The sequence below is a fragment of the Chanodichthys erythropterus genome, chromosome 15, assembly GCF_024489055.1.
Source record: "Chanodichthys erythropterus isolate Z2021 chromosome 15, ASM2448905v1, whole genome shotgun sequence".
In the NCBI taxonomy this organism is placed as follows: domain Eukaryota; kingdom Metazoa; phylum Chordata; class Actinopteri; order Cypriniformes; family Xenocyprididae; genus Chanodichthys; species Chanodichthys erythropterus.
Window position 1 is genome coordinate 18,597,630 of NC_090235.1, and position 14,643 is coordinate 18,612,272.

Sequence of the window (14,643 nt, forward strand, 5' to 3'; positions counted from 1 at the left end):
CACAGAGGAATAATGTCATTGAATACTTTTCAAAACAGTTGTTTTTTTTCAGCTGATGAACGATAAAAACAGCCAATCAGAATCCACCTGACTTTAAAGGACTTGTGCATTTAAGGCGACAGACGACAAAACTGCAGCGTGCTTATAATAAACAGAATGATATTTTCCGCTGGTGTGGATGCTAATACAGTTATCGTTCTTAGTGTGAACGAGCCTTCTTTTAATTTTCTGTCTTTTCAGTTTACTTTCCTTTCCATTTGTTTCCATTAAAGCGGACCTATAATGCCCCTTTTTATACAAAATGTAATATAAGTCTCTGGTGTCCCCAGAATGTGTCTGTGAAGTTTCAGCTTGAAATACCCCACAGATCATTTATTATAGCTTGTCAAATTTGCCCCTATTTGGGTGTGAGCAAAAACACGCTGTTTGTGTGTGTGTCCCTTTAAATGCAAATGAGCTGGGCAGCTTTCCAGAAGAGGGCGTAGCTTAACAGCTCACGCTTCGGTTGCTCAAAAACAACAAAGCTGGAGAATCTCACGCAGCCAAAATGACGACAGTGTTCAGCCTTACATTGTTCAAACCGGAGTCGACACTGATGGAGAGACTCAGGAAGAAGTTACAACTTTTTGAATTGACCCTCGTTTGTGAAGCAGTCTGGCGTAAAATGGCAGCATGGTAACAACACTCTATTACAACAACACTTCCTCTTCTCTAAAGCAGCCCAACATGGCCTCAACTCCTTAAAAAAGTGAAAATAATTACTTTTTAGTTAATGCACTAATTTAATTTAAAAAGCATTAAATCAGTTCTGCATCGTGGTTTTCATGTTTAATAAATAAATATATAAATATACAAATAAATATAAGTCTGGTGTGTCCGTGGCTTAAGCTAGTTTTTCAGCAGCAGTCTGTTAAAGAAGAAAAGCAGCAACCGCAGCAGTGGAGAGAGGGAATGTGTTGTTTATTGATCACTAATGTTTACATCCTTTCTCTGTAGAAATCGACAAAGAGAGCTGTGGGGACCCAGGCACCCCTCTATATGGAATGAGAGAAGGAGATGGGTTCTCGAATGGTGACGTGCTACGCTTTGAGTGCCAGTTTGGATTTGAGCTCATTGGAGAGAAAACAATATCCTGTCAGAACAACAACCAGTGGTCTGCCAACATCCCCATCTGCATTTGTGAGTACTGTCAGCGCTACTGTATTGTATGTTGCAAACTGATTAATAGTTTTGGAAATGTTTTTCCTTTCTTTGTTTGCTGCTCTAACAGCAGTTTTATACTGTAGCATTTTCAGTGTTTATCAGGAAGATTATGCTAAATAAGTTTGAATTTACTGCAGCATTAATGCAAATGTAACAGCTGGAATGACTGCTACATTCGTATAGTGTTTGCTTGTGTCTTAACAGTTATAAATAAAGCCACAAAAGTTCACAGAGCAAACTTGTTAATCACTTTGATTGACGATGCATGGGGAACTCTGACCAATAAGAGGACAGTTGTACACGCATGTGAATTGCATTAACACATTTTGGTACGCTTTGACATGTTGCCTTGTGAAAGCGAACCAAACAACGTGATCTCATGAGAATACGTGTGTATTTTTACGTGAAGTGTGGTTCTACCACACGTACATTTACTAACGTTTTCATACACACAAAAACGTACAACATTGACGTATTTATAGCACTAAAGCGTACAAATACTTACGTATTAGCAGCTTAAAAAACGTAAAACATCTAACGTAAAGTGTGAATGTATATGAATTACCATGTATTAATATTAAAATCGTGGCTTTAATGATTCAAATATGTTGTGTTCAGTTGTCATTAACGTTACATAATGTTAAACGAGACTACACTTTGAAACCTTAAAATGAATAACATTTCTATAATCGTTTTGTAATATTTTGCTGTGAGATTTTTTTCCTATGCAGTGACTGACAATACAACCATAAGATACACCAAAGCACAACATAAATTAACAATTCACACCCATTTTATTTGTTTGCTGTACTCCATATCTTTAGAATCCATATGTTTGCGAGGAACAGATTCAAATTCAGCCCTTTATCTGTCGATCTTCACCTTCATTCTCAGCAACAGCGACCGTCACAGTCAAAGCCCGCGCACGTTATGATTCAAATTTAAAAAATAGCGCCAGTGCGCCTGCGCCACCCTCGAGAAGCGTTACGACATGATTTACGGCACTGATATCGAACGCTCATTGGTTCTCACTTGCTTCGTCGCAGATTGCGATATGCCGTGTTTCAGTGGATTGACATTTGAAATGAGTGCGCGCCTTCACGGAGAGAAGACAGATTCATAATTTCACGGATTAATAAATTATATTCTGCTCTGTACCCTATAAAAACTATTACGTTACAGCCAGAGAGGACTGCGACTGGAACTCATCATCATTTTAACTTTTGGTACCACTTTTGACATATTTGCAAAAAATAAATGATTGTGATTAACGTTACGCTTGTTTGTCTGTTTTTCATTTATTAACAGTAACGTTATGTAGTTTTAAGAAATTGTTATGGGTAGGTTTAGGGGTAGGTGTAGGATAAGTGGCTCAAAATATCGTTTTAATGTCATATTTTTACTAAAATTGTCATTTTCCTACACATTTCTGTCCATTATGATTTATTCTTTTAACATTATGTATAAAATGGGTAGGTTTAGGTTCGGGGTGGGGTTTAGGGATATTACATTCATCTAAAAATGTTAAAAAGGGAACATTTATATATATTTTATACATATATTTTTATGACATGAAAGATTCGTAAATATTTTACGTTTTATTCGCAGTAAAAACGTAAGTATGTTTACGTTTTGGTGCCATAATTACGTCAGTATTTGTACGTTTTAGCACCATTCAAAACGTACAAATATGTACGTTTTGTGTCTTTTAAAGTTACGTATTAATAACTACGTATTAACAATGAGACCAGGCTGAACCAAACCAAGAAGAAAATGCAACATTGTAACAAATTAAGTCCCTGTTTTGGAACAAAACAATGTGTGAAAACACTCTAAGGTGCTATTAAAATAACAGCAAACAAGGGGGTGGGACTACCTGTTAGCTGACCAATGGCAGACATGGAAAGTGTTTAGTAAACCAGTTTAAAAGCAGTCATTATTTTTGACAGTAGTGGCACAGAAATCACACACACACTTCACCTAATGTTCATGTTCCATAAGAATTTTCATATGACTGGATTTTATTAACTTTCCTGTCTTTGCATTTTCTTCAGAATGAATGCAGAGATCTCTGAGGCAGCTAAAATAATTGGCTTATATATACAGCCAACCTGGAGACTTCTTCAGCTGCAGTGACATCTGCTATATTTTGATACTTTACCTGTAGGCTCTTTGCTTAAAAAGTGCATAGCTGAAATTTCTGCCGAACAAATCAGCTCTATTTATAGCCTGAAGTTCATTTATGTCATAAATACTGTTTTTCAGAACCTAATCAACAGCAGAGTGACAGTCTCCATATGACATATTAAACACGTACACATGGCTAAGCTCTGTATTATTACACTGATGTATGAAGTGGCATGTTTTTATATGATGCCGGGTGCCTTTTTTGTCATTATGGGAGAAAAAAAAAAACATTATAAAATGAACATAGCTGCATTAATCTTTAGTTTAATTTAATAGCTGTTCTATTCTATTCTAGTTCCCTGTCTTTCAAACTTCACTGCTCCCATGGGCACAGTTCTATCTCCGGATTACCCAGAGGGCTATGGGAACAACCTTAACTGTGTGTGGCTGATCCTGTCAGAGCCCGGCAGCCGTATCCACCTGGCTTTCAATGACTTTGACCTAGAGGCTCCATACGACATCCTGACCGTGAAGGATGGAGAGATGCTAGACTCGTCTGTGCTCGGCCGTTTCACTGGGGCAGAGGTGCCGTCCCACCTCACCAGCAACAGCAACATTCTCCGGCTGGAGTTCCAGGCTGACCACTCCATGTCAGGCAGAGGTTTCAACATCACCTACAACAGTGCGTGAACCACCTTTGAATGGGTTTCTAATCTGCATTATGTCTGCATGGAGCATTTGTTAAGCATATATGAAGCATGAATTCTGCAATGCTGTGTTCATTTTAAGCATGCATTGTGTATCAAAATCTACTGCTTTTTCTCAACAGGTAATGACATAATCTTTTATTTGAATAATTTGTTTTTACAGTTATAATTTACCGTGTTTTTATATATATTTTTTTACAGTACTTTTAGTCATAGTTTTTTGTCTTTTACTGAAAAAAAACCCTTTATATTTAGCCAGTTGTATTTAGAAAATGTCCTTTGTTTAATCTAAATAGTTAAAATTTCTATTTGTTTAGCCAAAATATTTTAGACTAAATAATAATACTTAACTTAATAATACAGTAGCCACAGTCAAAAATGACTGTTATATTTTTTGTCCTTTTTTATGAAAATATCCTTTATATTTAGTTAATATTATATTTTGTATTATTTTTATATTTTTTATATTATTTTATATATTTAATATTATATTTAGAAAATATTATAAATATTACATTATTATATTTTATATATAATATAATACTACATATTATAATATTTAGAAAAAAATAAAAAAATAAATAATAAATAATAAATAATAAATAAATATATATATATATATATATATATATATATATATATATATATATATATATATATATATATATATATATATATATATATATATGCCATATTAAATAATATATATTATTTGTATATATTTAATATATAATATTAAATATATAAAAATAATACTAAATATATTATTAACTAATATATATTGTTTAAATTAAATTAAAATGATCATTATGATGCACATTTTCCATCCCGTCTTCATTATTATTGATGAAATAATAATTAAAAAACCTTTATTAACATGCATTTCAATCAGTAATTTTGTTGACAAGATTAACACCCAAGAAACAATATCCTTTGCATTTGTGAAAAGATGTCTGTTTACAGCAACTACCAGGTGTGTTGAATGCAAAGACATTTCTTCATCTTTCTGTCAAGCGTGCCAAATCTCCCTTCCGCACCTCATTAGCACATACATGACTTTAATTTACACAATGACTTCTTGATGGTCTTTCTTAAAGGAGATGTGAAATGTCACACTAATCCATCAAAGTCCCCAGAGTGGACATCAGTTTGCATGCATATTAGGTGCGCTACAGTAGACTTTACTGCTGAACGCTAATATCGAGTTCTAACTGTTGTCAGTTCAGAGCTGTCAGAGTCGTGATGGAGCACAGTTAAATCTGTATTCATTCTGACAAACGTCATGTCCTTCTTGTAGGCCTTTCCTGTCACTAGACATCCATCAGACACTCAGGGTGTTGTGGGGACAGCCGCTTTCTTGGCCAGTCGCCTTGGGCCTCCATATATGCTTCATGGAGTTATGATAAAAACAGCTGGAAGGTCAATAACACTAAAACTGATAAACAGAGCCTTGAGTGGAAACCTGTCCTACAAACTACCACAAATCCTCATTCCTTTGAGTGGAGGCAAAATTGAAGAGCACCACTTGAGATGGAGTGTCTTTCAAACTTCTCCACTTCCTAAGAACATTGTTTCAAACTTCCAATTGTTAAATTGATACATATTTTTTTTGTCAGTGGCACTGAGGTGTCATAAATACTTTGACTACCCAAAGAAAACTATGGTGAAAGCCAGTTCATGACACTTCCAATTTCCAGACTACTATCTTATGTCATTCAATCTTACAGCATTTGGCCATAATGAGTGTCCAGATCCAGGAGTCCCCCTGAACGCCAGACGTTTCGGTGACAGTTTCCAGCTGGGCAGCTCCATCTCGATCATCTGCGAAGACGGCTTCATTAAGACCCAGGGAGCAGAAACCATCACTTGTGAGCTGAACGGTGGCAAGGTGATGTGGAGCGGCCCCATCCCAAAGTGTGAAGGTATTTATTAGGGCCTGATGCCACCAGAAGTGGGCTGGAGTCCTGAATAAGTGCACAGTTTTGCCTAGTTTTCTATGTGACTGTAAATGGAAAAGACAGTCACCTGTGGGTCACAGAGACTAGGGTTAATAGGGCATGTAAACCGGAGGGCATGTGGTGGTGAGCAGCCTGTCATCTGTCGTTAAAATCCTTGTCAATCCCTTGTATTTTGCTCAGCATGTATCTAATTATGCTGTAACACTATTCATATGGTCAGAGGAAAAGAGTGACAGACTAACAGTGTCACCCACTAGCCATTGCAACACCTTACTGTAGGTTTTGGGGAGTTGTAAATATGCAAAATGGGGTATATTGTACAGCCAACTGGTTTTTATTATTTATCAGTTCTACTGTGTTTATTACAGATACATGTGATCATGCATAACATATTTATAAAATAAAAAAACAGTGAGTTTGTATCAGGCCTCTGTTAACCCTCTGTTCTTTATACAGCTCCCTGTGGAGGCCACTTTTCAGCTCCTAGTGGAGTTATTTTATCTCCTGGGTGGCCCGGTTACTACAAAGACTCACTCAACTGTGAGTGGGTCATAGAGGCTGAACCGGGACGCTCCATCAAAATCACATTTGAGAAGTATGCTTTTTTTTTATTTGAATAGACATTGTTGCTTTGGTACGTGTGTCTATTTAAACGATTCAGTGAAAATTCTGAGGAAAAATGACACTTTTATTCAGCAAGGATGCACTAAATTGATCAAAAGTGACAGTAAAGACATTTACAATGTTACAAAAGATTCCTATTTCAAATAAATGCTGTTCTTTTTAAGTTCTTTATCACTGTTTGCAACATTGATGATAATAATGTTTATAATTTTTATTATATTTTTAATCTTGAGCAGCAAATCAGCCTTTTAGAGTGATCTGAAGGATCATGTGACACTGAAGGCTGAAGTAATGATGCTGAAAATTATAATAATATTTCACAATATTACTGTTTTTACTGTATCTTTGTTCAAATTATTGCAGCCTTGGTGAGCAGGTGAGCTTCTGAACAGTAGTGTATTTGTGTCATTATCTGCAAAGACATTTAATTATTCTCCATTTCTCCAACAAGATTTCAGACAGAGTTGAATTGTGATTTGCTGGAGCTTCACGACGGACCCAATCTTCTCTCTCCTCTGATTGGCTCGTTCAACGGTACCCAGGTGCCTCAGTTCCTATTCAGCAGCGGCAACCACCTGTACATGCTTTTCACCACTGACAACAGCCGCTCAAACAGTGGCTTCAAGATCCTGTATGAAAGTGAGTGTACAGTAACCTTTCCACAATTTCAGAACTTGCCATTTGAAAGTATGTGAATTATGTAGTTTCTGCAACATTAGTGGCACCTAGCGGAATTACATAAATAAAGCATATTTTCAAACCAATTTGCAAATGTCCCTTTTATGCCTCAGCCCTCCCCCAACTCAGAAATCGCAAACTTATACGGGTGCTTGTGTAGGCATGTCTCAACGGGTAAAAAGTAGACGACTTTCAATAAAATTCCAACAATATTATACTTTTATTATACTATTATACTTATACTTTTAAGTAATATAATACTTTTAGCTGTGTTCCTATGTGTCATTAATAAGCTTTGATCTTTCCAGAGTAAAGCGAGCGTCTCGCCACACCTGTTTGAGGCACATCAAAGTATACATTATAAACGGCTACATTTGCTTTTCTGAACGGGTGCAATATGATGATGTATGGTATTGAAGCGTCCATTGTAGCGCATTTCATCACATGTTTGCTTTGAAGTTTAATCTTTGAAGGTCTAAATGCAGCAAATTTTGTCTTGCATTTCTGTATCTGAAGTTGAATGTCTTTTCCCATGTAACACGTCAGTCAGTCATGGTTCCACAGCAGCTAAACACCCTCTGACTCTGCCTTCTACAGTAGCCACACCCCAAACTCTTTTGTTACAGCAGCCATGCCCCAAAATCTGTCTGTTACAGTAGCCACGCCCTAACCTCTTTGTCTGTTACAGTAACCACGCCCCAAACTCTCCATCTGTTACAGTAGCCACACCCCAAACTCTCAGTCTGTTACAGTAGCCACACCCCAAACTCTCAGTCTCTTACAGTAGCCACGCCCCAAACTCTCAGTCTGTTACAGTAGCCACACCCCAAACTCTCCATCTGTTACAGTAACCACGCCCCAAACTCTCAGTCTGTTACAGTAGCCACGCCCCAAACTCTCAGTCTGTTACAGTAGCCACGCCCAAACTCTCCATCTGCTACAGTAGCCACGCCCCAAACTCTTGGTCTGTTACAGTAGCCACGCCCCAAACTCTCCATCTGTTACAGTAGCCACCCCCCAAACTCTCCTTCTGTTACAATAGCCACACCCCAAACTCTCCTTCTGTTACAGTAGCCATGCCCTAAACTCTTCACCTGTTACAGTAGCCAAACCCCAAACTCTCTACCTGTTACAGTAGCCACCCCCCAAACTCTCCATCTGTTACAGTAGCCAAGCCCAAAACCCTCCTTCTGTTACAGTAGCCAAGCCCCAAACTCTCCTTCTGTTAAAGTAGCCATGCCCTAAACTCTTCGCCTGTTACAGTAGCCACGCCCCAAACTCTCTACCTGTTACAGTAGCCACCCCCCAAACTCTCAGTCTGTTACAGTAGCCACGCCCCAAACTCTCAGTCTGTTACAGTAGCCACGCCCAAACTCTCCATCTGTTACAGTAGCCACGCCCAAACTCTCCATCTGCTACAGTAGCCACGCCCCAAACTCTCAGTCTGTTACAGTAGCCACACCCCAAACTCTCCATCTGTTACAGTAACCACGCCCCAAACTCTCAGTCTGTTACAGTAGCCACGCCCCAAACTCTCAGTCTGTTACAGTAGCCACGCCCAAACTCTCCATCTGCTACAGTAGCCACGCCCCAAACTCTTGGTCTGTTACAGTAGCCACGCCCCAAACTCTCCATCTGTTACAGTAGCCACCCCCCAAACTCTCCTTCTGTTACAGTAGCCACACCCCAAACTCTCTACCTGTTACAGTAGCCACCCCCCAAACTCTCCTTCTGTTACAATAGCCACACCCCAAACTCTCCTTCTGTTACAGTAGCCATGCCCTAAACTCTTCACCTGTTACAGTAGCCACACCCCAAACTCTCTACCTGTTACAGTAGCCACCCCCCAAACTCTCCATCTGTTACAGTAGCCAAGCCCAAAACCCTCCTTCTGTTACAGTAGCCAAGCCCCAAACTCTCCTTCTGTTAAAGTAGCCATGCCCTAAACTCTTCGCCTGTTACAGTAGCCACGCCCCAAACTCTCTACCTGTTACAGTAGCCACCCCCCAAACTCTCAGTCTGTTACAGTAGCCACGCCCCAAACTCTCAGTCTGTTACAGTAGCCACGCCCAAACTCTCCATCTGCTACAGTAGCCACGCCCCAAACTCTTGGTCTGTTACAGTAGCCACGCCCCAAACTCTCCATCTGTTACAGTAGCCACCCCCCAAACTCTCCTTCTGTTACAGTAGCCATGCCCTAAACTCTTCACCTGTTACAGTAGCCACACCCCAAACTCTCTACCTGTTACAGTAGCCACCCCCCAAACTCTCCTTCTGTTACAATAGCCACACCCCAAACTCTCCTTCTGTTACAGTAGCCATGCCCTAAACTCTTCACCTGTTACAGTAGCCACACCCCAAACTCTCCATCTGTTACAGTAGCCAAGCCCAAAACCCTCCTTCTGTTACAGTAGCCAAGCCCCAAACTCTCCTTCTGTTACAGTAGCCACGCCCCAAACTCTCCATCTGTTACAGTAGCCACCCCCCAAACTCTCCTTCTGTTACAGTAGCCACACCCCAAACTCTCTACCTGTTACAGTAGCCACCCCCCAAACTCTCCTTCTGTTACAATAGCCACACCCCAAACTCTCCTTCTGTTACAGTAGCCATGCCCTAAACTCTTCACCTGTTACAGTAGCCACACCCCAAACTCTCTACCTGTTACAGTAGCCACCCCCCAAACTCTCCATCTGTTACAGTAGCCAAGCCCAAAACCCTCCTTCTGTTACAGTAGCCAAGCCCCAAACTCTCCTTCTGTTAAAGTAGCCATGCCCTAAACTCTTCGCCTGTTACAGTAGCCACGCCCCAAACTCTCTACCTGTTACAGTAGCCACCCCCCAAACTCTCAGTCTGTTACAGTAGCCACGCCCCAAACTCTCAGTCTGTTACAGTAGCCACGCCCAAACTCTCCATCTGCTACAGTAGCCACGCCCCAAACTCTTGGTCTGTTACAGTAGCCACGCCCCAAACTCTTCGCCTGTTACAGTAGCCACGCCCCAAACTCTCTACCTGTTACAGTAGCCACCCCCAAACTCTCCATCTGTTACAGTAGCCACGCCCCAAACTCTCTACCTGTTACAGTAGCCACCCCCCAAACTCTCCATCTGTTACAGTAGCCAAGCCCCAAACTCTCCATCTGTTACAGTAGCCAAGCCCCAAACTCTCCTTCTGTTACAGTAGCCATGCCCTAAACTCTTCGCCTGTTACAGTAGCCACGCCCCAAACTCTCCATCTGTTACAGTAGCCAAGCCCCAAACTCTCCATCTGTTACAGTAGCCAAGCCCCAAACTCTCCTTCTGTTACAGTAGCCATGCCCTAAACTCTTCGCCTGTTACAGTAGCCACGCCCCAAACTCTCCACCTGTTACAGTAGCCACACCCCAAACTCTCCATCTTTTACAGTAGCCAAGCCCCAAACTCTCCTTCTGTTACAGTAGCCACGCCCCAAACTCTCCATCTGTTACAGTAGCCACGCCCCAAACTCTCCTTCTGTTACAGTAGCCACGCCCCAAACTCTCCATCTGTTACAGTAGCCACGCCCCAAACTCTCCATCTGTTACAGTAGCCAAGCCCCAAACTCTCCTTCTGTTACAGTAGCCATGCCCCAAACTCTCCATCTGTTACAGTAGCCAAGCCCCAAACTCTCCTTCTGTTACAGTAGCCACACCCCAAACTCTCCATCTGTTACAGTAGCCATGCCCCAAACTCCTCATCTGTTACAGTAGCCACGCCCCAAACTCTCCATCTGTTACAGTAGCCAAGCCCCAAACTCTCCTTCTGTTACAGTAGCCACACCCCAAACTCTCCATCTGTTACAGTAGCCATGCCCCAAACTCCTCATCTGTTACAGTAGCCACGCCCCAAACTCTCCATCTGTTACAGTAGCCACACCCCAAACTCTCCATCTGTTACAGTAACTCTCCATCTGTTACAGTAGCCATGCCCCAAACTCTCCATCTGCTACAGTAGCCACGCCCCAAACTCTCCATCTGTTACAGTAACTCTCCATCTGTTACAGTAGCCATGCCCCAAACTCTCCATCTGTTACAGTAGCCATGCCCCAAACTCCTCATCTGTTACAGTAGCCACGCCCCAAACTCTCCATCTGTTACAGTAGCCACACCCCAAACTCTCCATCTGTTACAGTAACTCTCCATCTGTTACAGTAGCCACACCCCAAACTCTCCATCTGTTACAGTAACTCTCCATCTGTTACAGTAGCCACGCCCCAAACTCTCCATCTGTTACAGTAACTTTCCATCTGTTACAGTAGCCACACCCCAAACTCTCCATCTGTTACAGTAATTCTCCATCTGTTACAGTAGCCATGCCCCAAACTCTCCATCTATTACAGTAGCCATGCCCCAAACCCCTCATCTGTTACAGTAGCCACGCCCCAAACTCTCCATCTGTTACAGTAGCCATGCCCCAAACTCTCCATCTGTTACAGTAGCCACACCCCAAACTCTCCATCTGGTACAGTAACTCTCCATCTGTTACAGTAGCCACGCCCCAAACTCTCCATCTGTTACAGTAACTCTCCATCTGTTACAGTAGCCAAGTCCCAAACTCCTCATCTGTTACAGTAGCCATGCCCCAAACTCTCCATCTGTTACAGTAACTCTCCATCTGTTACAGTAACCATGCCCCAAACTCTCCATCTGTTACAGTAGCCATGCCCCAAACTCTCCATCTGTTACAGTAACTCTCCATCTGTTACAGTAGCCATGCCCCAAACTCCTCATCTGTTACAGTAGCCATGCCCCAAACTCTCCATCTGTTACAGTAGCCACATCCCAAAGTCTCCGTCTGCTACAGTAGCCACGCCCCAAACTCTCCATCTGTTACAGTAGCCATGCCCCAAACTCCTCATCTGTTACAGTAGCCATGCCCCAAACTCTCCATCTGTTACAGTAGCCACATCCCAAAGTCTCCGTCTGCTACAGTAGCCACGCCCCAAACTCACGCTATTGGTTGAGGTGGAAAGAGATTAACTGATGTGAGTGAACAGCTCTCAATGTTTTGATGGTGCCTGGAGGGCTCAATGCTTGCACTTTTGGGGGAGATAAACCAGTGAATGACATACTAATAATAGTCAGTGAACAATAAACTGGATTAAGAGAATGTATTTTAACATTAAAAATCTTGCATACTTCACTTTTAACCCCTTTTTGTTAGTATAGAGCAGCATTATAGGGCAGAAAGATGCTCTTAAAATACACCGTTTTGTAACTTCTATCTTCTTTTGTAACTGACTATTCCTAGGTGTAACAATAGATGCCTACTCCTGCCTGGATCCAGGGATTCCAGTTAACGGCCTTCGTTACGGCCAGGACTTCTCCATCGGCTCCACCGTGTCTTTCGGCTGCGACTCAGGATATCGTCTCAGCCACGAAGAGCCATTAGTTTGTGAAAAGAACCACTGGTGGAGCCACCCACTACCCACCTGTGACGGTTGGTCTCCTGAGACATTCGTAGTAAAAAAAAAAAAAAAAGCACTGTGAATCCTTGTGGCTTTACTGATCAATGAAACTGTTCTTAAAGGAAAAAGGTGACGTGTCAATTTACATCTTGAATAAAAGAGGTTCAGAGTCAGAGACAAAGAGGCCTTAATAGACCGTATTACTAAAGCAGGACAGTGCTAAACAGCAGGCTTGTGCTGGCAACGAAACCTCCACTGAACGCTGGATGAAAGACGTTACCTATGTCTTGCCCTGTCAGAGCTTCTTAGGCCGCCTGTCCTTCGGCTATTTGATTACATTCTTTCGCTTTCCCTTCTCTAAGGCAGCTAAACTGAAACAATGTGATTCAATGCAAGGCCATTAGTTCGTCGCTGAGGAGGACTCTGAGAGGCAATTTGCTGTGAAGGCTGCTTTAGCTGATAGGAACTGATGCGCTCACCAGATTAGACATCCAGGGGCACTTTTTACTGCGCAGTCATCTCACTTCCATGGGCTCTTAATGCAGCATACATTAGAGGCATGCACCTGCCTGCACTGCTGTCTGAGGTAACAGGTCTGTGGATACTGTAGATGCTTTCTCCACTGAGCACCATGCAGTGTTTGTTTAAGAAAGAAGTGCATGGACACTGATAAAAATAGAGCATGCATTGTATGAGGTGAGGGAGGGGTGAAGTTTCCGACCATAAGTTTCAGACTGTATTTTTATGACTGATGGATGGAACTATGCAAGGCATATTTACTTTATGAAAGCCATACATTGAATAGAGTTACATCTTGACTCCCTTTTGCCCAGGTCTGATTTTAAGATTTTGATAAGCTTTTTCACTTACATTTGTAATGGAAGGAATTTAATTGGTACTAATTGAATTGGTGTTTCCAATTATGGTCTCAGATTTTTGGACCCCACTGGATTGTCATGGGTACATAATATACATTAACATTGAAACATTTGGGTCAGTAAGACCTTTTTATGTTTTTAAAAGAGTCTCTTATGCTCATCAAGGCTGCATTTATTTGATCAAAATACAGTAAAATTGTGAAATAGTATTACAATTTAAAATAACTGTTTTTCTATATTAATATATTTTAAAATTTAATGTATTCCTCTGATGCAAAACTGAATTTTTAGCATCATTACTCCAGTCTTCAGTGTCACCTGATCCTTCAGAAATCATTCTAATATGATGATTTGTTTAACTTCTGGCCGGGCAAAGGAAGAAGAGATGGAGAAGTAGATCTGAAAGCAGTTGTTTAACTTTATTTATAGACAAAAACAAAAAGATGATGTTTATAACGGAATCTCAGGAGTAAACAAACATAACAGTTTTGGCATACACACAAAGACAACACTGGACAAGGAGTACAGTCTAAAAAATGCTGGGTTGAAAATTAACTCCGTAAATGGGTTGCTTTAACCCAGTATCAGTTGATAACTCTACTGTTGTTTAAAAATTACTGTTTTGCTTGCTTAAAATAAACCCAAAGTATGTTGGAAATTAACATTTATTAATATGTTTAATAAATGAACAGTTATTAATATGTTTAATAAATAATAAACAATAAAAAAATATTAAATTGCTTATTAATAAATGTTCACCTTTTGATTATCATTGTTGCTTCTAGAAATTATGTGTCTGATTTTTAATTTCCAACCTATTTTGGGTTAATTTTAAGCCAGCCATATAGTCATTTTTAAACAATAGTTGGGTTAAATAAAACTACCCAGCACGTTGGGCAAACATTTAACCCAACCACTGGGTTTGTCCATTTTCAACCCAAATTGGGTTGTTTTTAAGCCAGCATTTTTTAGATTGTAGCATAAAACTGAGGACTTAAATACACAGGAGAAAATTAACCGAACAAGAAACAGGTGCACAAAGCAAAC

The 14,643-nt window shown here is 40.6% G+C and overlaps 1 protein-coding gene across 1 annotated transcript in view; it reads left to right on the forward strand.

The window, feature by feature from the left end:
- csmd3b (CUB and Sushi multiple domains 3b) overlaps positions 1–14,643 on the forward strand; it is a 514,670-nt gene that overhangs the window by 304,235 nt on the left and 195,792 nt on the right. The window contains exons 13-18 of the mRNA XM_067361816.1: positions 997–1,179; positions 3,686–4,012; positions 5,765–5,959; positions 6,452–6,590; positions 7,071–7,258; positions 12,562–12,750. Of these exons, the coding sequence (XP_067217917.1) occupies positions 997–1,179; positions 3,686–4,012; positions 5,765–5,959; positions 6,452–6,590; positions 7,071–7,258; positions 12,562–12,750 (1,221 nt within the window). The remainder of the gene's footprint in view (positions 1–996; positions 1,180–3,685; positions 4,013–5,764; positions 5,960–6,451; positions 6,591–7,070; positions 7,259–12,561; positions 12,751–14,643) is intronic.